Raw genomic sequence first — 25590 nt, forward strand, 5'->3', positions numbered from 1 at the left:
ATTGGTCCGTGAAGAATCAGTTACCCACTGTGCTAGACAGCGGGGGTGATCGAGAGAAAAATAAAACGCAGTGTTCCTGTCGTACAGAGTGCTTCTTTTTTTTTTTAAACATCTTTATTGGAGTATAATTGTTTTACAATGGTGTGTTAGTTTCTGCTTTATAACAAAGTGAATCAGTTATACATACATCCCCTTATCTCCTCCGTCTTGCGTCTCCCTCCTACCCTCCCTATCCCACCCCTCTAGGTGGTCACAAAGCACCAAGCTGATCTCCCTGTGCTATGCGGCTGCTTCCCACTAGCTATCTATTTTACATTTGGTAGTATATATAAGTCCACGCCACTCTCTCACTTCGCCCCAGCTTACCCTTCCCCCTCCCCGTGTTCTCAAGTCCATTCACAGAGTGCTTCTTGACCCCGTAAAATTACTAGCACAAGGATGGAAAAAGTCTCCCCAATCTTTGAACAGGAAGATTATAGAAAACACAGGTTAGAAAGTAAAGGTGACTTTCACAATGCCGGATAAATTTTGAAATAGCCAGGAACATAACTTCTCCCACAATTCTTTTGAATAGTACAGGGGAATACAATTTTTGTCCTCGAACGAAAAAGCAGGATGGGGACGTAGTGCGCAAATTATCTAATTGGTGAAGGGCACAGAAACAGAGAACTTCTGAACTCCCCGTAGGCCCCCAGACGGCGGACTAAGGGCAAAAGCTGTTAATTGAGCGCCACCAGCTCGCACTGCGCATGACCGCTCTCCAACACGACCCACAGAAATGGTCGCTGTTGCGTCCTTTTCTCCAGGTTTTCCAGGCAGCCATAAAGGAAGGCGGGGAGTTGGCGATGAACAACGGAATCCGGCGCTCTGTGATTGGTCAAATGAAGGAGGCCCGAGAGCCGCCAAGAACGGTTGATCACTTTTTCGTTCAATAAGTGCCTCTCAGGTGCGCGCCAGAAGGAAGATACTGTGCCTTAACAAGTCCATTTGATCTGTTATTTAAGTTTTTCAGTTTCAATAACTTGCTGAGATTGACACTGAATAAGCTCCAACCCCTGTTCTTTCCGGTCTCAGCCACCGCGTTCTCGGCTGAGAACATCACGAAAACTCGGAGAAGAGGAATCCGAGTGGGACCGGCGCCAACCACAAAGCTGCGCGTGCTCCGTCTCCAAGCTCGGGGCGCGAGTTGCCAGGACTGGTGGCTGCGGCTGCGTGGTGCTCGGCTTCAGGGGCCTGCGGGCGGCGGCTGACGGGGCGGCGCAGCCGCGGGTGCGCAGGTGAGAGTGACGGGGTCGCAGGTGGAAAAGCCGGCACTCTACCCGGCCGAAGAGAGGGGTGGGGGACTTGTGGGCGCCTCCTCCCCGCTCGGAAAGGTCACTGGTGTCACTGAAGGATATTTGGGGGCGGGGAATAGGAGGAGGCTGGTTCCTTAGAAAGCTGAATATCTACCTTTAAAACAGCTGTTGGCAGTGAATCCTTGCTGCAGGAAGGAATGTAGATGGCGAGGAGGTGTTCCAGTGGTGTAGGTAGAGTTCCAGGTATAGACCCTTCTTCCTCTCCCATCTGCGCGGCACCGTAAAGTAGAAGGAAAAGGTGTCCCAGTGAAAGCACCAGTTGCGCCTGCGCTGCCACCTGTGTCTGTCTGGGAGGTGAGAGCCACCCTCTGACGTGGAACTGGATGTCAGAACTCTGTACAGCGTGGTAGTACCAACTCTGAAAGCAGAAGCAGGATTCGGGGCTTTGAAATCTTTTTGAGAGGGAGAACTCCTGAAGTCATATACAGCTTCCTCCCAAATTGGACCATCCACAAATCCTGTTGCTGTTTCAGAGGCTCTCTGTACCTGCAGTTTTTCCTTCATTAACGTCATCAGTTTATATTCGTATTTGTCACACTGTGCTGAGTTAGCAGATACAGCAGTGACCAAGACAGGCATGGTCCCTGATCACATGGAGCTTATATTCAATGATGGAAGGGGAAACAATAAACAAGCACATTGATAAATGAACAAGATGTTTCCAGATTGTCCTAGATTGGGTTCCCTGGGGAGCAGACTCTAAGGAGATTTGTGGGCAGGACATTTATTAGGGAGGACTTTTTGGATCTTACCAAGGAAGAAAGGAAGCAGGATTGGGTGGATAGAAAAAGTTGAGCTGTAGTGTAGTCCCAAGGAGGGTCTCCACCAGTCTCACAGGAAATCCGGTGCTGGGTTGGGCCTTCATAGTTGGCCCAAGTTGGGTGAACCGCCAGGCCTTTGTACCACTGCAGTGACCAGTCATTGGATACCCATTGCCCTGGAAGGAGAGCATAACTTCAACTCTCTTCATCCAGTCAGTCCTGTCTCAGCACTACCAGGAGCTTTAGTCAAACAGGAATCTCCAGAAGTGCCTGTCTTTATATATGATGTGTATTGAAGATACTGTATGTACAGGAATAATCACTACCATGCCTTGAATACTTCTCACGTATTAGACACTGAACTAAGCAATAAATACATAGATATATACTTAGGAATCCTCATTATATAGCCCCATGTTACAGACTATGAAATTGAGGCAGGAAAGAAGTAATTTGCCTAAGATCGTAACTTGTGCGGGAGGTTAGAATTTGATTTCCATCGTTACTCAGAGCTTCATCACACTAGGACTCTCATGTTTAATCACTGGCAACTTTAACTTCATTAACTGTTATCAGAGAAATAAATATGAAACTCTCACCCTGTCTTTGCTATTTTGCTCTGTCCTTGAGTTTTCCGGTTTCCTTCATGATTAGCTTTCCTGGCCCTCACTTTAGGAGCCTGAGTGTTATCTTTTCTATAACATCCTGGAATCTGATTACAGATCTACCCTACTGTAATCAAAATAGCCCCGAAGACGTCAGAACCTCTTTCTTGAGAATCTGGGGGTTTTATTCACATCTGGACTAACTGAAACTGCCTATAGTTTATGGACCCAATTGCCTTAGTCATTCCAGACCTCTCTTTCTACACTCAAGGTTGACACCAGTAATGTTATTTTTTAACCTTTTGAAATAATCAAAATAATAGCTAACAGTCACAGGGTCCAGTCTGAGTGCCAGGTATTGTGATAACTGCACAACAGCCTTGTGATGGATGTCAATATTATTCTCATTTTATGGGTGATGGGACTGAGGCATTGTGAGGTTAAGTGACTCATCCAAGGTCACAGCCAGTTGCAAAGTGGTAAGGCAGAGATGGAAAGCCCAGGCAGTAGGATTCCACAACTCATCCCCTTAATCACTACACAACAATACATCCTTACTAAAATAATTTGCTGTGCTTTCCCTTCTGGAACTAGATCCTGGTGGGCTTTTTGTGCTGTACTAAGAAATGTAGGTTTCACCTTCTAGTCAAAAATGTCACTGAAGGCTTCTAAGCAAAGCAGAAACATGAATGTATTTGTTGTTGTTTTCCCCAAGATGGCTGTGTTAAGAGGGTAGAGAATGGATTAGTGGGCAATAGACTCGAACAGTGGTTCTCAGACTTAAGCTTCAGAATTACCTAAAGAATTTGTTAAAACACAGATTGCTGGATCCCAACCTAGAGTTCTGATTCAGTAGGTCAGGAGCAGCCCAAGATTTTGCGTTTCTGATAAATTCCCAGATGATGCTACTGCCTGTGGTGAGGGGACCACACTTTGAGAACCATTGGACTAGAAGCGAGGAGATCCTGAGGTAATGAGGGTCTGGACTGTAGCTGTAGGGAGAAATTACATAAAAGAAATGTCATGTCAAATGGAGGATTGAGTGACTGACTTGATGAGGAATATAAGGAACAGGGCAGAGTCCACTATATCCAGATTTTCTAACTGAATGGCATGGTAGATAATGCCTTTTTTATTTTTTATTTATTATTATTATTATTATTTTGATAATGCCTTTTTTTAAGAAACAAAACAGGAAGCAGAGGAGGAACAGCAGTTTGGGAAGGAAAGAGGATTCATCGTTATATGAGATGAGTTTAGACACTTGTGGGGAATAACAGTGGGATAAGTGGGTTTAAGCTGAAGATGTAGATGTGGGAGTCATTGGTGGATGTGTTAAAACAGAAGCTTTGGATGTGAATGAGGCCACCCAGGAAACGAACATGGGGGGAAGACGGCCCAGGACAGAGCTTTGAGAAGGGGGAGTAGGTGGATGGAAACCAAGGGGTCATTAAAGGAGACTGAGAAGGATCAGACTAGTCTCAGGTACGTAAAGAGTTTTAAGAACTCATCAGAAGTGGTGCAGAGAGATCACGGAGAAAGGGAGAGATGGGCGATCTTTATAGTCAGGGCAGTTTCCATGGAGAGTGGGGCAAAAGCAAATTACTTGGGTTTGAAGATGGAAGTGGGCAGTGGCTCTAGAAACATGCGTTATTTGAAAGGAATCAGAGTGTGTAGTACTGGAAGGAAGGCTGGTAAAGGGCAGCTACATTGGGGAATTTGTTTTTAGTTCTTTTCAATGGAGAAAAATGGTCAGGTTTTGCATAGGAGGAAGACCAATTCCAAGTGGGAGGTGGAAGGTAGAAGAGGGGGGTTAATGGAGGTGGAACCGTGAAGACAAAGCAGCATGTGGGACCGGCTGGAGCACAGATAACAGAAGTGCCAGGCCTTCCTCTGAGACACTGAGGAAGGAGGTGAAGATGGGAGCTGAGGTGGGCATGTGGGAGCAGGAAGTGGAGGGGCTCCTACCCAGTAGCCACGGTTTCCTCTGGCCAGTAGGTTACCTGCAGAAACGAAGGTAGAGAGTAAAATAGAAATCTCAGAAATGATGAAGACAGAAACCAACCCATTTGGGATTCAGAGCTGACCAGGGGAACATAAAGTCATTGCTGCAGTACTAAGGACCCAATCAGCTGCACACTTAATCTGGAACAGTCTGCTGTCTGCATGGTACCCAGTCCCCTTCCTCCACCAATCTGGGCATCAAATGGCAGCCAGATGTAAAGACAGTGAAAGGGGATGGAAAGATTCTCAGACAACTCTGTAAACTTTATAACAACGCTCCAAACCTTTCTGATAAACCACAGCCTGCCAGTAAGACTGTCTCTTCCTCATTAGTCGCTAATCAGTCACTCACTTGTCACATCTTAGGCTGTTGACAGTTAGTAAAGCTCCCCTATAAAATTCGTGATGCTTTCAGTATATTATTTATTTATAAATACATTGAATTCACTGTAACAGTGGGGGATAACCGAGATCATGAAATGCTTACACATAACTTGACCTTCACCGTACTCTGTGCGTACTCCTGACCCGCTCCTGATGAGGCTGTGCTGTCAGCAGCCCAGCTACTGCCTGTAGGTCAAGGTAGGGGTAGGATTTTGCAGAATGGAAACTTTAGAACTCAGGTGTAGTACATTCAGTTCATCGAGAATTGACAGTAACGTTTTTGGTACCTGTGTTTTTCCAAGACTGGAAAAGCTCAGCAAAGCTGTTATTTTAGGTGATGTAGTTAGAAAAGAAAAAGAAAAAAGGAAGCTATTGTTCTCTTTAGCACGCCAGTCAGTTGAATAGGCCTGAAGACAACATGCAGTCGTTTCTAATGTGTACACAAAAACTGCCAAAATGTGAACTGCTGTATTAACAATTGAGGATAAAAAGAACTATTTTCAGGGTTAGTCATTGGAACTCAGGAATGAAGAATTCACAGATCCTTAAAAACCAACATTGCCATGCTAAAAGAAAAGGCATTGTACAATTCCAATAAACTTCATCGAATATTGCAGTCACAAGAGCTGGGTTAATTAATTGTTCAACGTTCTGTTTAGCGTTCTCCATGTTTAAGTTACATTCAGTAGTTTTTTAAAAATTGTTAAACATTACTGTTTTTTCCCAAATACTTTAAGCAGAGCAGCAATGAAGACATAAAGAATGTACCTTACACTGTGTCCAAAAGACCAGCAGGTGGCGTCCAGCAAGCCCAGTAGGCAAAATGAGAACCTTCCACAGAGTATTTCCTGCATCCAGGTTGTTGTAGGCCTAATCAGTAGCAAAGCGTGGTGGTTTTAATTGACCTGATGCTCCATAGAAAGAGTAATCTGATAGCCGGACCCAGGTTGTTTAGGATTTCCTAGGGAGCTTAACTGCTTTTTTGCCCTTCTTTGCCCTTCACCTTACTGATAGCACCAAGAAACCCTCCTTGGCTTGGAATGTAACAAGTTTCAGTAAGCCTGTCAGAGGCCTTGATGGTAGAAATTGAAGAGCTGGTAATCTCTGTAATACAAATTGAGGGGAGGGAAAGTTGCTGTTCTAGACACATTAGTGCCTTAAATGTAGAGAGTATTTGTGGTCTGAAGCATATCTCTCAGTGTTTTCCTTTCTTGGCCTTTATATGCACTCAAAAAGATGACGATATTTTAATGAGGCAGAGATACAGCAAGCTTTTCTCCATTCTGTTCATTAATTTCTCTCTATTCATTCCGTACTAAGAACTAAGCTAAAAAAACTGAACTAAAATTAGCCCCACTGATCTCAACCATTAGTAGATCATGGGTGTGTTTTTGGAGGAGATAGGCTTTTTTACCCTCTCATTTTGGACCAAGTGGCACAAGACTTGTTAACCTCCAGTGTACCTGACATGAGAAGAAAAACATGCCAGGTGTAATGCACCAGGATACTTGCCTTCTTCAGTGACCCTCACAAGTGTGCACCATGCACCCAGAATGTTCTCGTCCATCATCGTGCACCGGAAATTCTGATTGACTGTTATTGCCAAAGCTGGGATACTAATTCTTGACTTTTGAAAATTGCTGTTAAGAATACCAACCAAGACTTTTAGGACTCCAGAATCTAAGATGAGTGCCACAATTAGCTGACAGTAATTTTGGAATCAATCATTTAGAATTTCCTCATGTATAAAGTGGTCTCATAAAATTGCTATGAAAACAAAATGAGAAAAAATATGAAACCTTTTGAATAATGCAAAGTATACATTTTTGAAAGAAGAGTATAAGAAAGCATAATCTGTGTTGATGGCCTCTAAACATTTTCTAAACAAAAGGCATTTCAATGGATAAAGCCATAAACATCTACTTTCTGTTTTACTTAATGTAAAATTTACTAATCTCATTTCCTTTCTCTTGGTTTCCTCCATCAAAAGCGTTCCATACCTTCTGGTTTTGTTTATTTGGGTTTTTTTTAGGAGTGTGTTTAAATAAGATTCAGGAAAGATAAGGGCAGTGGCAGGTAGACTAAAGGAGGGTAAGGAGAGGAAAGAAGTCTTCCTGCTGTTATTTATGTTGCTGCTTTACTCCAAGCAAACTTGAAAGGCTCAGTGAATGAACAGCAAGCACTAACTTATTTTAGAAACCATCCTCTTATTGCCCAACAAATCTGATCATGTTGAGCATATTCTTGAGAAATTTTTGTTTCAGACGCAGGAATCTCTCGAGTCCATAAAATAGTTCCATACCACCTGGAATAACTTGTTGCCAAATGTTTGGAGGGAAGGACCATTTTAAGATAAGCTGTATCTAGCTTCGTTTTTCATCCCCCAAGTTGGAGCTCCCTGTCTCCCTGCTGCCCAGCACCGAGAACCTTTGTAAAAGTCACGGTTTTAAAAACCATCTCGTAAGTTCATTTGAAAAATGAGTTAGGGTTTCCCTGGTGGCGCAGTGGTTGAGAGTCCGCCTGCCGATGCAGGGGACACGGGTTCGTGCCCCGGTCTGGGAAGATCCCACATGCCGCGGAGCAGCTGGGCCCGTGAGCCATGGCCGCTGAGCCTGCGCGTCCGGAGCATGTGGTCCGCAACGGGAGAGGCCACAACAGTGAGAGGCCCGCGTACCGCAAAAAAAAAAAAAAAGAAAAATGAGTTAATTGTTAGGTATTCTAGTAAGACTTTGTATCATCCTGAGAAGCAGCATGCAGCAGCTATGAGCATGGGCTCCAGAGAATTTACAAAAATACTTATTATTCTTAGCATATTTAGCAATAAAGCACTGAAAAAAATCTCAAATTTCTATCAATCAGCGATCTGTCAAATTAGGGCATTGCCATAAATCAAAAGCTATACAGCCACTGAAAATCATAATGAAGATTTGTATTCTTGGGGGAAGAAACGATTACAAAACAGCATGTATATTCTAATCACATTTTTGTGAAAACCAAAATGACTACAGATATTTTAGCTTTCTTTTTCTTACATCTGTATTTTCTAACTTAAAAAAGTAAGACAATTTTATATTTTTTAGAAAACGGCAGTAATGCTGATTTTCATTTTGGAAAAAAAAACCCACGAAAAGACTTTAGGAGAAAAAAATGGGTTAAATCAAAATTTTATCCCCAAAATATATGGACTGTATTTAAAAGCTCCACAAGAAGATATGAAGAAAATAAGGAATGCATCATTTCACTGACTAGTTTGTTGTCTTCTTCTTACAACTAACAATGAGCCTTATTTAGTGAAGTCTAACTTGTCTGGCCGTAGAATATGGGTTATTTAAGCAACAGAATACATGTAAAATGCTGGAAAGCTATTAAGCGAAATGAAGTAGGTGAAGGTTACTGTGGCATTTAAAAATAGTCCATTTTGCTTGGTGGAGATGGACTATCATGCAGATGGTGTGATACTCAAGTGTTTTTATGTGGATTTAAATGTGAAGACTGTGAAAGTACTTTGTAAAGTAAAAAGCCCTGTCATCCTGATCCTAATAATTTTCCAAGCCTCTCAAAGGACAACAGGATAATCATCAGAAAATAGTTACCTGCTCTCTCACCCCCATTAGCCAAATCAATGTGTGAGATATGGAGAATTTGAGGAAATGGGGGCATGTAGATGTTGAGCAAATATTACAGCAATTAATCATTAAATCAGTCCACATCAGTTACTAACCAGGAAGTGCTGTTACTGGGCCTCAGTGGTAATTTGGCAAATAAGAGTTTTCAGCCTGAATAGGTACTAATTCCCAGATTTAACTAAACCTATATCTACAAAAAGATGCATAGATCCTTAAGTTATTCTAGTGGAAAAGAATAGTAGTCTGGGGCTTCCCTGGTGGCGCAGTGGTTGAGAGTCCACCTGCCGATGCAGGGTACACGGGTTCGTGCCCTGGTCCGGGAAGATCCCACATGCTGCGGAGCGGCTGGGCCCGTGAGCCATGGCCGCTGAGCCTGCGCGTCCGGAGCCTGTGCTCCGCAACAGGAGAGGCCACAACAGTGAGAGGCCCGCGTACCACAAAAAAAAAAAAAAAAAAAAAAAAGTAGTTAAGCACAACATAAATAAAATGGAGCACCCTCCTTTGTCCTTAACACAGTGATGACCCAAAGATGTATTGAGTACAGGGAGCTAACTTGATCCTAATCTGATCCTAATTCTCAATACATCACATTTCATCCTGTGACCTACATGGAGAGAATAGTACCACACTTTCCAGAGATTGCTGTTATAGCTTGTACTTTAATTTGTTCTGAATTTTAATTATTGAGTTTTTTATGTCAACTTTATTATTATATCCTTTTATCCAAATGACTCTTTGCTGTAAGCTGTTTTCCTAAAAGTTTACAACTCAGGAAAAAGTAACAAACAAACAAAACAAAACTAACAAAACTAACATATCATATGTTAGTTATGTTAGTGATCATGAGAAGTAAACAGTGAAGAGCAGAGATGCCATCTATGAAAAGTACTGTGACTTGATAAGCTCGTGTTGAGAGGGACAGAGTTGGAGGTGTTAAAGTCACCTTAGGTACTGAGACTGGATGTGAAGGACAGTATCTTCTAACCCTTTAATTCAAGGTATTTTGTGGACAAAAATACCACCTATCAGTCAACACAAGCCGGTTGACTTTGGTGCACCCTCAGTCCCTCCTTCCATCTAGGAAGTAACCCTTACTGTAGTTCTTCCCTCATTACTTACTCCGAGTCACCCGGTGCCTCCCCCAGTGGTTTTATTGTTTCCTCAAATCTCAAATGTCCCAAAGGCTTTTGCATAGTGGACTTTGCAAGGAAATGTAATCATGATACAGTTATTTGTGATTGACTTTTTCCAAAGATAGAACATGAGCATGTCAATAAAAGGTGTGGTCTCTAAAGGCTGCAAGAAGTGTATAGGATGCCAAAGCACTTTAGAAAAGAAAAAGGCATAAAATACTTGGAGTTACAAAGTAGGCCATGTTTTTTCCATCTATTAACTTGTTTAAGCTTAGCAACAAAGTCCTTATTAAATGTGAATTTGGACCTCAACGAGAAATGGTTTCTAATGCTGGGAGTAATATATGTACATAGGCATAACTCTAAGCCTTCTGTTTTTTCTAATATGTATATACGGAACACAGAGACAATTTAGGTATTTAGCTCACTAGTCCTGTATATTAATCTTGATTTAAAAGGGAAGGAATAAGTGAAAATTCTGTTCAGGCATTTTTCTAAAGGCATTCACACAAAATTACTGTAAGAAATTTTACGATACTGAAACTCATATACATGCAATTGAACCTAATTCTTAGTTTATCCTGTAGATGAAGAAGCAGTCCTTACTGTCCTGTGCCCAGAAAAGAACTTGGAGAGCAGGTCCATTCATAGCATCACAAGTCTATAAGCTAATCACTAAAGCCTAGTGAGTGCCCTTAAGTGAAAAAGTATAAGGAGTCCAGTTGTACGGACTCAAGTTCCCAAACCCAGCGGATCATCAGAAACAGACTTCCTGGGCTACACTCCATGCTTTCCAAATCAAAGATAGAGCAGAAAGACTGTTCTCAATACTACTGAGCTTTGAAACTCCAGGCAAGTTACTGGCCCCAATTTCTTCATGTAAACTGGATTGACAGTAACCCCTGCAGGGTATAGTTATTAGCGATAAGGGTAAACACTCTAAAATCCAGTGGTTCAGCACATAAATGTGGAAATGGCATTAATTCATAGAGTCCAAACCAAAAGTCTTTTGCTACAGTTGGAATCCATGCATGACTCAATCTCAGTTGAAGCACCATCACTCACATCCTGTCAGAATGCAGAATCTGAATTCTTACTGCATATTTTAAGATTGCCATTTGATTCTTCTGTGAAAATTGTGACTAAATATATTTTTTTAAAAAATCTAACTTCATTATGGCTCAGAGAAAGTATACTTAATTATATAAAGAAAACCAAGGATCCCCACCCCCCAGGCCGTGGACCAGTACTGGTCCAGGCCTGTTAGGAACTGGACCGCACAGCAGGAGGTGAGCGGTGGCCAGCCAGCGAAGCTTCATCTGCCGCTCCCCACCGCTCGCACTACCTCCTGAACCATCTACCCCGCACCCCCAACCCCTGTCCGTGGAAAAATTGTCTTCCATGAAACCGGTCCCTGGTGCCAAAAAGGTTGGGGACCAATGAAGAAAACGATTTTTTTTTTTTTTTTTGGCGGTACGCGGGCCTCTCACTGCTATGGCCTCTCCCGTTGCGGAGCACAGGCTCCGGACGCGCAGGCCCAGCGGCCATGGCTCACGGGCCTAGCCGCTCCGCGGCATGTGGGATCTTCCCGGACCGGGGCACGAACCCGTGTCCCCTGCGAAGGCAGGTGGACTCTCAACCACTGCGCCACCAGGGAAGCCCAGAAAACGATTTTGATGCATGAGTGTTTCCAAAGATTCCAGTGGCTTTCCGAGCAGGTAATATTGCTCCTTTACAGTTTCTGGCTAAACGTTTAGTATTACTCTATAAGCTTACCAAGCCTGATTTTCTGCCATCCCTTTAAGTCTACAATGTCTCTTTTTGTTAATTAACATTGCAATGTATTGTAACCAAAAACTTTTAACAGGCAGCTTTTATTAGAGTGCAATATTCTGCTTGTGGTGGTATATATAGATGTAATTTGAGGGATTTTTTTTGTTTCTTTTAACTGTTGGCCTTTTCTTAGGTGCACTAATGCTGAAGCACTATGAGCTTTCAGAAATTCTGGAGAGACTACAAAGTTCTGATTGTTATGGTACCTCTAGTTGGGCTCATACATTTGGGGTGGCACAGGATCAAAAGCAGCCCTGTCTTCCAAATTCCTAATAAGGATGGCCTTCCTGAGCCAGGCAGAGTGGCAGTCACAAGTCCTGAGAAGAACCACCTCCCAGGGAAATAGTAGACTTGAGAGCTTCAGGTGAGTTTGATTTAATGTGGTCAACCAAATGGCATGTTCCAACAATGGGAAACATAATCTTTAAGAAAGTATAGGGCTCTGACAATAAAAGCCTAAGTTGGTGAGTTAACCTGTTGTTTTTATTATGAACCACTGGCAAAATATTATCCTACAGTTGCTTCTAGAAAAGTTGGTTCCACAGAAAGCTTTGACACTTGCCTGAAAGGACAGTCAGTCCATTACTTGTCCTGTCCTTTTCACTAGCAGTGTCACCAGGATCATAATTGTATCCAAAGGAGCAGTTTTTCCCCTGCCATAAATCCATGTCGCACTTACAGATCTGTAACTTGCAAAAGGTTCTTTTCTTTATTACTGTTCTCTGATTTTTCCAAGATAAATAAAACTAATTGTATTTATTCCTTAATATCTACAGTCAGCCCTCCGTACCCATAGATTCCAAATCCACAGATTCAGTGAACCACGGACCAAAAATATTTTTAAAAATAATTCCAGAAAGTTCCAAAAAGCAACTACTTACATAGCATTTCCATTGTATTGGTATTATAAGTAATTTAGAGATGATTTAAAGTATCTGGGAGGATATGCCTATGTTATATGCAAATAGTTCCCCATTTTATATAAGGGACTTGAGCATCTGCAGATTTTGGTATCTGAGTGGGGGGGGGGGGTCCTGTAACGAATCCCCCATGGCTACCAAAGAATGACTAATATTTTAGCTTCAAAGTAATTTGTTACTTTTCAGAGTCACTGAAATAATAGCATATAGTAATATAATTCAGGTCTATAGACCCCTATCAATAATTCCCAAATCCAGAAAGTTCTAAAATCTAAAAGGTTTTGTCATAACTCCTTAGCTAGTTGATCTTAACTGACATGAGGCAATTTAATCTTTATTCCACTTAATATGAATACTTAGTTTCACTGCAGAAATATTGTATTTGATCATGAGTGTTATACTGTATTATGATTATATTGATTCTGGGTGTTAAACACCATATTATTTTGATTATGGTGTTATACACTATATTGTATTTCTAAAATCCAAGAAATAATGAATTATGAAACTCATTTGGCCCCAGATGGAGAACTGTAACCCTACAATTGTGGAACATTTTCTATTTTAATATACCATTTTGACCTTCAGGTGAATAATAATGTCCTAGTGGTTGAAGTACGTCAAAAGAATGTGCTGTATCTGTCCGTTATTTTAAAAAATTTTTACTTTTATTATGGAAAGTTGCAAACAAACCCCAAATAGAGAGGAATAGTATATTCAACTCTGTAGTATCCATCCCCCAACTTTAACAATTATCAACATTTTACCAATCTCTTTTTAGCTATCCCCTCCCTTTTTTTTTTATTGCTGGAATACTTTTAAGCAAGTCTCAGGTTTTGGTATGTATCTTTAACGGTGAGGATAAACACATACAACCACAAGTATATTATCACACTGAAAAAGTTAATGGTAACTCTTACTATTTAACTTTAAGTTCTAGCACAGAAGCATTCATACACAGTACATGAGGGTGAGCCAATAAACTATTTACAAAATAGGCAGTGGGCTGGATATGGTCCATGGGCTATAATTTGCCAACCACTATGATGGTGTAGTCCATTACTTCATTAGGTGTTGCAAAATTATGCTGCTGAAATGCTGTTGTTTCTTCTCTGTTTAGTAGCTGGACCAACTTTGCCTCAACTATTCAGTTACCCCTCAAAATGCATTTATACAGGAAAAGCAAGATATATGGTTTATTTCCCTTTATCAGTTTTTATAATAAATTTGAATTATCTCAGTCTATTACTGTCAGTATTCTTTTTAATGCTTAAATTGTCCCATCTTAGATTCCCTCCAAGTTGACTCCTGTGTCGTTTTTTTTTTTTTTCTTTTCCTGTGCCCTTTGATATGATCCAAGTGATCTTTAATAACATTATTACTTTTTGGCAGAAAAATGTCCCCAGCTCATCTAGTTTATTTCTTGCCTCAGACCTAGAATCAGCCACTTCTCCAAAGAGCCCTGATTCCTTTTAGGAAAATATTTTACGTGTTTATATTTCTTTAAATCATATTTTAAAGCTCTGAATTTAGAATATAGTCATGTAGGTTTTAGTATTATTTAATTGTTATCCATCACTGCAAAAAGCCCATCTGCCAGGCCAGTGCATCCAGGAATAGTCAGGGCCATTCATGTGATGGTAACTTTTGGAATAATGGGTCACATTGTTAGGAAGAAAGAAATAGCTGAGCTGACACTTCCAAACCTATGCTATAAGCCAGCCCTGTGTTTCGTTTCTTTTTTTTTTCAATTGTACCTTATTTTGTCTAGATCTAGACATAGGACCAGAAGTCAGCAAGTTTTGACATCCTAAAAATGATTTGGGAGTCACCAACACTCTCTTCCTTTCTCATTTTATAGAGATATTAGCCAAAAGATGTGGTTACTGGTCTCACTACCACAAGACTGTTAGAGGTGCCAATTTGGCATTCTGCTTTTGAAAAGTCGTATGTCACTATTATGTATTGAAAAGTAACTAGAGAAATCACTTTATTAATCACAGTCTCTGTTATGATTTGTGGTTTGTGTGTGTGTGTGTGTTGTAACGTGCAAATTTATGTATGGAAGTCACTTCACTAAGCTTTCATTTAAATGTATTTCACAGATTTTGCCAAATCTAAAATAACCTTTGAAATAATATTTAAGTACCTTTGTTGTTCCTTGCATAAGATGAACAGGAACTTTTTTTCCTCCTCGTGCTATAAAAAGAGATGACTATAGCTTTATCATTGCAGGGAGAAAGCTGGCCATCATTGCTTTCACTTTATTTGGGCCCAGTTGCCATGGTTACAGCCCTTTAACTAAATTGGGAGGAGTGGTAACCAAAAGAACACTTTGCATAGCATTCCCTTGTTCTCTTCACATCTTCTTTGCACATCTTCAAATCACCTTTTTGGTCTGTATCATATTGTGCCATAGACAGCTCTGGATAGTACTGTAGTCTGAGTAGTTCAATTAGTTTTATTTGTGCTAAACATTGTCCAATGGTTAGCATATTCCTGAAAATAACTAATAATTGGCTGAACCTTTACCTTCAAAGCACCAAGCCTCAACAGATAAGGTCTATGACCTGAGATTTTTATCCTTTCCACATATTATTATAGTATCAGTATTTTATGCCTCAGGCACGCTTCTTCCAACCTCGTTAAGGAAACTAGTACAAGCGCTAGCACACTTGGTAAATGATAGCATTTTATATTATTTACCCTCTTTGAGATCACATTGCAAATCAGATCCTATTTTTCTCCTTGTCATCCAGCACATTCCCTGGCTTTTGTATTTATTGTCATTAGCCAAAATTTGGGGGACGGTTAGATATAGGACATCGAAACTGAAAATCATTGATTGATCGGGTAGAACTACAGGAAACTGCTCTGAATTTAGCCAAATATTTAAAATTAAAACATTTATTCTTTGGTAAATGTGTTGTGTAGATTTGTCTAGCTGGATGTCGACTGAACATTAGAGAGTGTCTGTATTAGGAATCCCAACAGTTATCTCATTTTCATAATTATTTATAAGTAGGATTTGATATAAATGCACTTGTATTCACACCTAAGGTTTCCAAGCAAACGAAACTTAGAGAAGAAACAACACCAGATCTTGATGTAAGAGAATAAAAACATTTGGGACCCAGAGACCAAACTCTATGCGTTTCACATGGCATTTGTCTTCTAGAAGCATATATCATACTTGAATAACTGTACTGTAAGCTTTCTAGCTGTGTTACTGTGCATTCCAAAATTATTAAAATATCAATACTTTTTCATGCAGGGATTCATTGAAGAATAAAGAAATGAATGTTCAGTCTAAGTTGATTTACATTTCTCATTTTGGGAGGTTTGTGCCAGTGGATAGTTCCTTTTTCTAAAGAAGGAGCAGAGCATTAAAAGTAATTACTAAACTACAATCTATTAAATGTTTTGGAATTATTTCTCTAAAATGTTTTATTTTTATTTCTTATAGAAAGAAGCAGCTTTGAGTCTGAGCTTGAGTTTGAAAGAAGAAATGAAAAATAGCAAATGGATCAGAAAGAACTGGCTTCTTGTAGCTGGGATTTTCTTCACAGGCATCCATCTCGGAACATATTTTATACAGAGAGCTGCAAAACAATCTGTAAAGTCTCAGCCTGAACTCAAACAAAAGAGTTTGAATAATGAACTAAAATAAATATTTGGAATTACTAATATGTCATTACACCATTACGTGCCGATTAGTATCGTAAGCATGGAGCTAAGTATTTAATTTTATAGCCACAACGCTGTATATTCGGACTTTCATTCCTGAAGGATAATCTTGTTAAATGTTGAAACCCACCACAATACAATAAATAGAAAACTCTGGTTAACTAAATAAAAGCTGTCTTCACAAATTACCACCTGAAGTAAGATGACTCGTTTAGAAGCTAAAAAGCCCTCATTCTGTAGAAGTGAGCCACTGACAAGCGAACGAGTGAAGGCCACCCTCTCTGTCTTGAAAGGCATCGTCACATCCTGCTATGGCCCGGCAGGCAGGCTGAAGCAGCTGCACAACGGCCTGGGGGGCTCTGTGCGCACAACCTCCCAGTCGGCAGCCCTCCTCGCCAACCTGCCAGTCACCCATCCCATTTTAAAGATACTGACAACTTCTGTGCAGAATCACGTGTCCTGCTTCAGTGACGGCGGCTTATTCACAGCCATTCTTTGCTGCAACTTAGTTGAAAATGTTCAGAGAATAGGTTTGACACCGACCACTGTCATTAAGTTAAATAAGCAGCTTTCGAGCCTCTGCATCAGTTACCTAAAATCTGAGGCCTGTGGTTGTCGAATCCCAGTCAACTTTAGTAGCACTCAGATCCTCCTCTGTTTGGTGCGTAGTATATTAACAAGTAAACCTGCCTGTATGCTCACCACAAAGGAAGTCGACCATATCAGTACTTTGATTCTGAGAGCCTTTCTGCTTATAATTCCAGAAAATGCCCAAGACCACATCATTTTAGGAAAGAGTATAATTGTCCCTTTAAAACATCAAAGAGTTATAGATTCTACTGTGTTACCTGGAATACTTATTGAAATATCAGAAGTTCAATTGATGAAGATATTACCTATCAAAAAATCAGATTCCTTCAAGGTGGCACTCTTTTGTGTGTCTTTATCCGGAGACCTTTCTGATACTGGAGAAGGAAATGTGGTGGTGAGTTACGGAGTTTCTCTTGAAAATGCAGTCCTGGACCAGTTGCTTAACCTAGGAAGGCAGCTAGTTAGTGATCACGTAGATCTTGTCTTGTGCCAAAAAGTTATACACCCATCTTTGAAGCAGTTTCTCAGAACGCATCATGTTATTGCTGTAGACAGAGTTGGAGTGGCTGTGATGGAACCCCTGAGTAAAGTGACAGGTAAAAAGCACTCTCAGCTTTTGCCCCTTATGGTTAATAAATCACACTTCTTTTGAGCAAAGATAGTCTTGGTGTGTGTCAACTGTTAACATCTTGAACAATTTGAGAAGCCGCCAACCTCACAGTGTGTGTGTATCATTTCTGGTGGTTTCTGGAAAAGATCCTGCATTGTTCACTTATTAAAAATTGAGTGATGAGGACTATTTTCTAGGTATTTTCCAGCCCCAAAATGTACTGCAGAGTCTGTCATAATCTAAAACTATTAACCCCCAAACATTTTACAGATTATTGAGAAATCTAACATTTTCATAATCACATAAAGTCTTTCATACTTGAAACAAAATTCTTCTACTTGAGTTTTACAAAGCTCTTATTGTATTCAGAAGGTAGTTTTGCAACTAGAATATTCACTTTTATCTAACTCCAACAAACAACTGTACTTCTGCCTAAATGGTGGTTCCTAATTTGTGTGTGTGTGCGTGTGTGTGTGTGTGTGTGTGTGTGTGTGTGTGTGCGCGCGCGCGCCCGCAGGCTAGCTTTCAATATCCCAAATATTTCCAGCTAGGCTCCTTGAGACTGAGAGTTGGGATCATCTTTTACTTTCGGTGCTTACAACAAGCCTGGTCCACAGAAGGGGTTCTAAAATGTTTGTTGAATTAACAATAATATGTTTATTAACATACAGAATTATAACAGGCAAGAAATTCACCGTATTTCACAAACTCAGCAAAAAGAAGCAAATAGAAGTTTGGTAGTCACCTGCTAGAGCCAAAGAGAAATGACAGGCTGAAAAGTTCCTGATTTGAGTCACTTTTCAGTATCTCTTTAACTGCATTGACAACCCATCAGAAAGACAATCATTTCATTCAGATCAATTTCAATTCGTAAGTTATTAGACTTAAAAGTTTAAGTCTAATAAATTTTGTTAAAACTGTTAAAGTTGACTATTTTTAGTCTTATTATAAATCATCGAAAAGGAGAAGGATGAGTGCCAGTACTGAATCCCTAAGATCTCTGGGCTGTTGCCCTGCCTCTGTAAGACTGTCAAATGATCGTTAGTGGAAATTGTTAAGAAATAACAGAAAATCATTCTTTGGAACTCATTGGTAATATTGTGGGTCAGACCCATATCCTTAAATATTTACTGGCTTTTCATGAGTCAGATGATTTCCAGTTGTGAATATTGAGTATTATAGATTATGTAGTCAGTTTTTAAACTGAAGCATTTTTCCATAGAAACAATATAAGTGGGCACTGGGTTTCCACACCAGCCCACAATTGATATTTTATCCCATTTGTAACTAGAACATGGTAGAACATGAACTGACCTATTTTATTTGAAAATGGATATGAAAAGTTATGTGTTTTCCAAGTATTTGCAGTTGATTCTTTGGAGTGTTATCAGGTGTTATCTAGGAGTGTTATCAAGAGATCGCAGAGCTGACAGTGAGACTGGGGAGAGTGTCAATGTTTTTTATAGACATGCCCTGCCCTGCTTCCCCAAATTATGTATGTGTAATGTTATGCAAAGCCACAGCTGCAGTCTTGGATCTCGGGAGCAGAAACTTTTTGAGACACAAGGGAAAAGGGGGGAAAAAACTATACCAGGCCGATGGTTCCGGTAAACTAATAACAGGTGAAGTATGTTTGGGACCTAATGCATCTTCTCTGGTGTATCTAGGTTAACATTACCTCCTTTCTCCCCCTTCAAACAAAATTCCTCTTTACTGATGATCTAGGTTAAGTAATGGGGTTATTGTGCTTGGTTGACTTGTGGGTATGAAGCTTGTCATAGCTTACAGAGCATTTTTAACATTTGGTTTGATTTATTTGTGAAATAGACGTGATTATCCCCATTCTGGGAAAGCCCACCCAGAAGAGTTAAATGACTTGCTGCACATCAGAGGATAATCAGCGGGAAAGGGGATCCTCTCCTTACAAATTCTCTGTTGGTTCCACCCTTGAAATTATACAAGATGTAGAGTTTTGTGGTTTTTTTCCTTAAATTTTAGATCCCTCAAGTATTCCTTATTCTTTGAGAATTCAGAAGTAAAGAGGAAAGGGTATTCAAAGAAGTGAAATTGTTCATGATTATTTTCTGGTTTTTTACAAAATTTTTGAGCTGCACATATTTTTAGACATAATTATTTTAATCCCATTAGTTTCAAAGAGGAAACTGGCCCAAGAAGGTACATTGCTAAGAGTTACAGTTTTAATCTTAAGATTTTAAACTAGTATTGTTACTCCTTATAGGTTTGTGCCATTTCTTACATAACTACTACATTTAGAGATTTTTAGAAACCTTCAAGTCATCCTAACTTCTCATTCATATTTTTATTAATTTATGTTTTGTAAAATTTTACTATTTTACCTGTACAGGAAGGAGGGCAAAATATAATCAAAGAATAAGAAAATGAAATAAGAATGTCACATACTTTATTTTGGCATAATTTAGGTAGTTGTTTACATGCAAACAATTGTTAGGCAAAAAGAAAAAAAAAAATTCCTATATGTTCACTAAATGGAGCCCCAAAAGAATTCAACTACACATCTATTTGCATAGCTTACTTTGTGTGTTCTAAGGTAAAAATCATAACACCTTTAGAAAATGACCTGTCTCCTCACTTCATCCTCATTCCAGATTAGTGGGGTTGTTAATTTGGGGTCTCTGATCCCTGCACAGGCTTCCAGGGTTCCTGGACTTCCTGAAAATGTACGCAAAATTGTGTGTGTCTTTTTTTGGAGAGTACAAAATAGCTAAACATGTTCAAAGACGTCTGTAAACCAAAAGAACCTCTGCTTTATTTGCATATGATTTTAATGACAGAATACTACTTATTTCATAGGTTTAAGAAGATGCATCTTATTTCTTTATCCTATATTTCATATCTTAAATGATATGCTTGTGGGGCTTTTATATTGGCTGGGAATAAATATTGTAAATGATTGTATGCTCCATCTTCACTCATCCATTTTGTGTTTTCTAAACTTTTTTTAAAAAATAGGAACAAGGCCTATTGGTTCCTTGGACTCAATCTCTCCCAGTAGTTATGGAAGTGTGAAAGATTTGTGCACTGCAAAATTTGGCTTCAAACATTTTTTTCATCTTATTCCTAATGAAGTAACTGTCTGCAGCTTGCTTCTCTGCAACAGAAATGACACAGCCTGGGATGAACTGAAGGTAAGTAATAAACTGAATTCCACATCTAGGGGCTGAGGCAGGGATTAAATAATCACTCAGACAAGTGCTATAATTTTTTTTCACATCGGTGAGCTATGCTTTTTTTTTTTCTTCATAACTTCCCTGGGTTGTATAGAAAGCAAAAACAACAAAAATGTGAGAATTAAAATTACAAGTAAACTGATTGAATTGCCTGTGATACTACAGAAGCTTGGCATGTTGCCTCTTATTATTTCTAGTATTTTACAAGCAATCTGAAAGTCCTTGATGGGGACTTTTCTTAAGAAATTAACTTCAATTGTGTACTTGTTGATGCTAATGTGTATGAATAATTCACTTAGCAATAGGTTCCCCAGTTATACCCATCATCCACCTCTTAACAGCATGTTGTCCACGAACAGCAATAACACATGCAGCTTTTATACAATGGAAGCGATACCCTATGGCATTGGTCACAGACTTGAAGAATGCATGCTCAAGGATCTATCCTTGGTGAATATTCAAGGTCTGTGTGTTTTTATTACTGCTTGGTTGGATCATTTCCATAGCAACTTGAAATAAATTCTGTAGCATTTATACAGCTAAGTTATTTAGACTGAAATATTTTTTGGTAGAAATATTTGCATACCTTGCTGATCCAGTTATTGTGTTTGTGAATCTCAATTTGAAGAGCTAAATATATATGAAAGAGGATATTAATCCAGACCATGAAAACAAACATCTGGCTAAAGTATTTTCTTTCATCTCTTTATTATTTCATCTTTATTATTCCAAAATGTATTCATCACATGACAACCTTAGTGACACCAGTTTTGTTCTTCTGCAATTAAAATCAGGCTCTTTGAGACCACTCTCTTAAGTTGCCTTGAAAACGTGGTTATATTTCTTTGTGTTTCTGATGTCAATGTCAGATACTGGTGATTCGTTTCTTTTTTAGCTCACGTGTCAAACAGCACTGCATGCTTTGCAGTTAACAATCAAGGAACCATGCGTTTTATTAGGAGGTGGCTGTACTGAAACTCATTTGGCGGCATATATCAGACACAAGGTAGGTTAGATAGTCCTTCTTAAATTATCTGAATTCTCAGCAACATTCATTTTATGAAATAATAAGCTAAATCATAACACTCTGGAGCCTCTAATGCTTAATTTCTCAGTAGTCTTAAAATCAAATATTGTATTTGAAAACACTCGAGGAAAATAACACTTGCAAATATAAGGTAATATCTTTATCACAATGATTATTAATCCAACCTTTTAGCAGGTGATCGCATTCTTTGAGTATTGTCTCTACCGCCTCTTGAAATGAGCATTCTGTTAATGGGAGCTGTCATCTTAGAGATCTCAAGTGCTGTGGTACAGTAATAATTGATATTCACTATGAAAGTGTTGAGATTCTATAGAATACTTCAGTACCTTCTGCATCTTCAAGAAAACACTTAATTTCATTTATTAAAGCGTGCTAATTATTAGACTCTTATAATTTTTAAATTGGTTTTCATTTATGATATATTGATTCTATTAACTAGAATTGTTTTATTAATCTATGAAACTCCATTTCCTGACAGTAAAGTTAGTGCATTGTAGTTCTTATTAATTATTTCATTAACACTGACCTACTCTATTTGAAAATGGATACAAAAATGTATGTGTTTTCCAGGTATTTGCAGTTGGCTCTTTGGTTAGTCAGGAGTGCAGAGCTCCCTGGGATGCCTGGGATTGGGTGTAAACGTTTTTCATAGACATGCCTTGCCCTGCTTCCCCAAATAATTTAAAATCTGTTTGGGGATAAAGCCCATTCATGAAAAGTTATTGGAATTTACATTATGAAAAACAAACCCATTGCCAATCTATTGATGCTGAATGGATGGTCTGCAAATGGGACTGAGTAAACTAGAATAAGTCTTTTGGAGAAGGAAGGTGTTTTGAGTAGGATTTTAAAGAAACAGTATAGCACTGAAAATATGGGGAAAGAATATGCCATAGAGATGATCTCATCTGGTTCCAACCTCCTGGGAAAAAGAAAAAAGTGGTCACTGTTTTTAAGTAGTTAGGATATGGGTTTTTAACTATCATTCAAGTATGAGTTTGCTAATATATTACTTTTTCTATCATGAAATTTCTAGGATAAACTTTTTAGAATGGTGGAAAAGAAGCAAAGTTGTATAACCTTGTCATTAATTTAAAAAGAAGAATAGTTATTTTTTAAACATTAATGTGAAAATGACACGTGCTTAAATGGTTTTTGTCTTAATAATAATACATGTATTCGCATTTTAAACAAATCTCAAACATTTGCCAAGCATAAATAAGTACTTCATCTGGGACATTAGTCTTCCAGAGGTTCCTCCCAGATGTACAGAAGCCTGTGATTCACATATTATACCTTGTCCTTCATGTATTAAGGAGGCAGTACTGGGCAGTCCTTCAGAATAAGTTGATGGTGGGGTTTATTCTGAGTCGTTCATTCTGATAACATGACTGGTAGAGAGCATTTTTACTACAACAACCAGGTTAAGGGATTAGCCTGACCAGCTGGCCCATCCATGCCCTTTAGCCTTGCACCAAACCCCTATGAATAAGGGTCTGATCAAGTATTTTTCAGAAACATTTTTGCATATTAATTGCTCTGTTCTGTGTTTTCAATGGTTTTGTTGCTCTTTAGATGCGTAGCGAGCCGGAAGGCATTCTAAGAGATGACGGATGTACCCAGACAGAACTCCAGCTGATCGCTGAAGCATTCTGCAGCGCACTCGAATCTCTCGCTGGCTCTTTAGAACACGACGGAGGTGAAATTCTCACTGACGGGAAGTATGGACACTTTTGGTCAGTTCAGGCTGATTCTCCCTCTGTTGTGAACTGGCCAGATTTGCTTTCAAGATGTGGCTGTGGACTCTACAGCAGCCAGGAAGAACTTAGCTGGTCCTTCTTAAGGAGTGCTCGTCTTCCTTTTGTGCCTCAAACCTGCCTTCCGTGTGAAGCCACGGACTCAGCTGGCAACCTGACCTTGGACTGTTTTACTGCAAAGCTTAGTGGCCTGCAGGTGGCTGTGGAGACTGCCAATTTGATTTTGGATCTTTCATATGTCATTGAAGATAAAAACTGATGTAAGAGAATAGCATGTTTATATTACAAAAAGAAAAGCTAGTGACATGTCAATAAGGAAAAATATTGAGTGCATGTGTTGTCTCTCAAAGACCTGTTCTGCATATTGGGATTGATGATTCATAAATTTATAGATTCACTTATTTAAGAAAAAAAGAATTGATTCTTGAATACCACATTATTATACCACAGAATAATAAAAATATGAAGCATTGTTAAAGATACGGTAATTATCTAGCAGTTTCCACAGATACCACTGTACATTGTTCTAAATTTCTGTTCTCATTATTTTGACGTCATTCTGAGAGCATAACAGAATTCTTTTTTAAATCCTATGTTCTTGTTCGGATATACTTATTACAGATATTTTTTAGTTCGTAGTAATTACATATGTTTAAAACTAGATTCCAAAGTATCACAAAGCATCTAGTGCATACTGCTCATTCAGAAGAAGTATTCAAACTACACATTCAGTAAAATTTCTGGGTTCTTCAACTGAGACTATATCATTCACTGGTTGGGTAATTGATGTAGGAGCTGGTCTACCTACAATTGCTAGTTTGTATCACGGTTCTTCATTTTTGTTATTTTGATGAAATATGTAATCAAGGAAAAATATAGATTTATATAGTAACTAAGCAGCATAGAGAAAAGAAGTGGAAAAACTATTTCTCTAATTTAGTCAAGAGTGCCAAAAAGAAACTGGCACAGCTCTCATATTCAAAGTAAAGACATGTCATATCAAGGAATATAATTTGAATTTTATGCAAATGCAAGATGTATTGATAAATTGAAGAAGAAATACAGAATGTAGCTAGAAGAATCAGTATGGAGCTGTAACATGTTATATTAAACTTTAGGAAAACATCTTGAACAGTTTGGGAAAATTAAACAACCTAAGAGTCAATGATCAGATCTATAGCCGTGATAGAGGGAGATAGAATGTTTAAGCAATTTCCTCCAGTATTCTTGTAATCTAAAAGAATTTTTATCCTGAGCCAAAGAAGAAATTGCAGTACAAACACAGCAATGCAATATATGTTGAAAAATCAGCTACACTACAGGCTTCATAAAATATTTCTCTAAAATTTCATGTCTTTTATTATTAGGGTCAGTCTGGCAGAGTGGTAGGCAGCCTCTGAGATGGCCCCCAGTTACCCACTGCCTCCTAGTTTTCAGGCCCTTGTCTAATCCCCTCGGTTGAGTGTGGGCTGGATGTAGTGACTCCTTTGAGTTTTCCAGTTCTCAGTTGGTGAACAGGAGTGTCTTAGGGCAGTTATCCTGAGCCTGATCTATCACTGTATATTGGGACATAACTTGTCTTTGTGGGTCTACAGGTGGAGAGGAACTGTGCTCCAGGAGCTGTACCTAAAGAATCACACACAGGGAGCCTCACCCACCCTGACCTGACTTCAGTCATGAGATTCTGGACTTTGAGCTGATGTTGTAACGCCATGAGAATTTGGGGGATCTGGGAAGGGTGTGAATGTATCTTGCATGGGATGGGCAGCCTCCAAGATGGTCCTGCCTCTTGGCGTACACACTTCGGGTGTGGCTGGGACCAAATGACTAGCTCTTAATGAGTAGAATACAGCAGAAGTGATGGGCTGTCACTTCCAATAGTGGGTTGTCAAAACAGGCTTCTCTCCTTATCTGTCACTTGCTCACTGTGACGGAAACAAGCTGCCAGGTTGGGAGCTACCCTCAAGAGAGGCCCACGTGGCAAGGGACTGAGGGAGGCTCCAGCCAGCAGCCCACAAGGAACTGAATCCTACCAACAAACACAAGAGTGAATTTGGAAGCAGTTCC

At 39.4% G+C, this 25590-nt stretch overlaps 2 protein-coding genes across 3 annotated transcripts; both read left to right on the top strand.

The window, feature by feature from the left end:
• The first annotated feature begins 196 nt into the window (after positions 1-196).
• On the top strand, positions 197-16496 carry LOC309833139 (uncharacterized protein). 2 transcript variants are annotated; one of them, XM_082671296.1, is made up of 2 exons: positions 197-1277; positions 16088-16496. In XM_082671296.1, the coding sequence occupies exon 2, from the start codon at positions 16130-16132 to the stop codon at positions 16289-16291; it is 162 nt and encodes a 53-aa protein (XP_082527422.1). In that variant the 5' UTR covers positions 197-1277; positions 16088-16129; the 3' UTR covers positions 16292-16496. The 2 variants fall into 2 exon arrangements, with proteins under 2 accessions (XP_082527422.1, XP_082527421.1); XM_082671295.1 differs by lacking the exon at positions 197-1277 and adding an exon at positions 11926-12065.
• Positions 16496-24839, top strand: MKKS (MKKS centrosomal shuttling protein). The gene is made up of 4 exons (XM_082671294.1): positions 16496-17495; positions 20501-20676; positions 21614-21724; positions 23342-24839. The coding sequence occupies exons 1-4, from the start codon at positions 16511-16513 to the stop codon at positions 23780-23782; spliced, it is 1713 nt and encodes a 570-aa protein (XP_082527420.1). The 5' UTR covers positions 16496-16510; the 3' UTR covers positions 23783-24839.
• The last annotated feature ends 751 nt before the right edge of the window (positions 24840-25590 follow it).

Source organism: Grampus griseus, assembly GCF_964374135.1.
Source record: "Grampus griseus genome assembly, chromosome: 14".
Taxonomy (NCBI): Eukaryota; Metazoa; Chordata; class Mammalia; order Artiodactyla; family Delphinidae; genus Grampus; species Grampus griseus.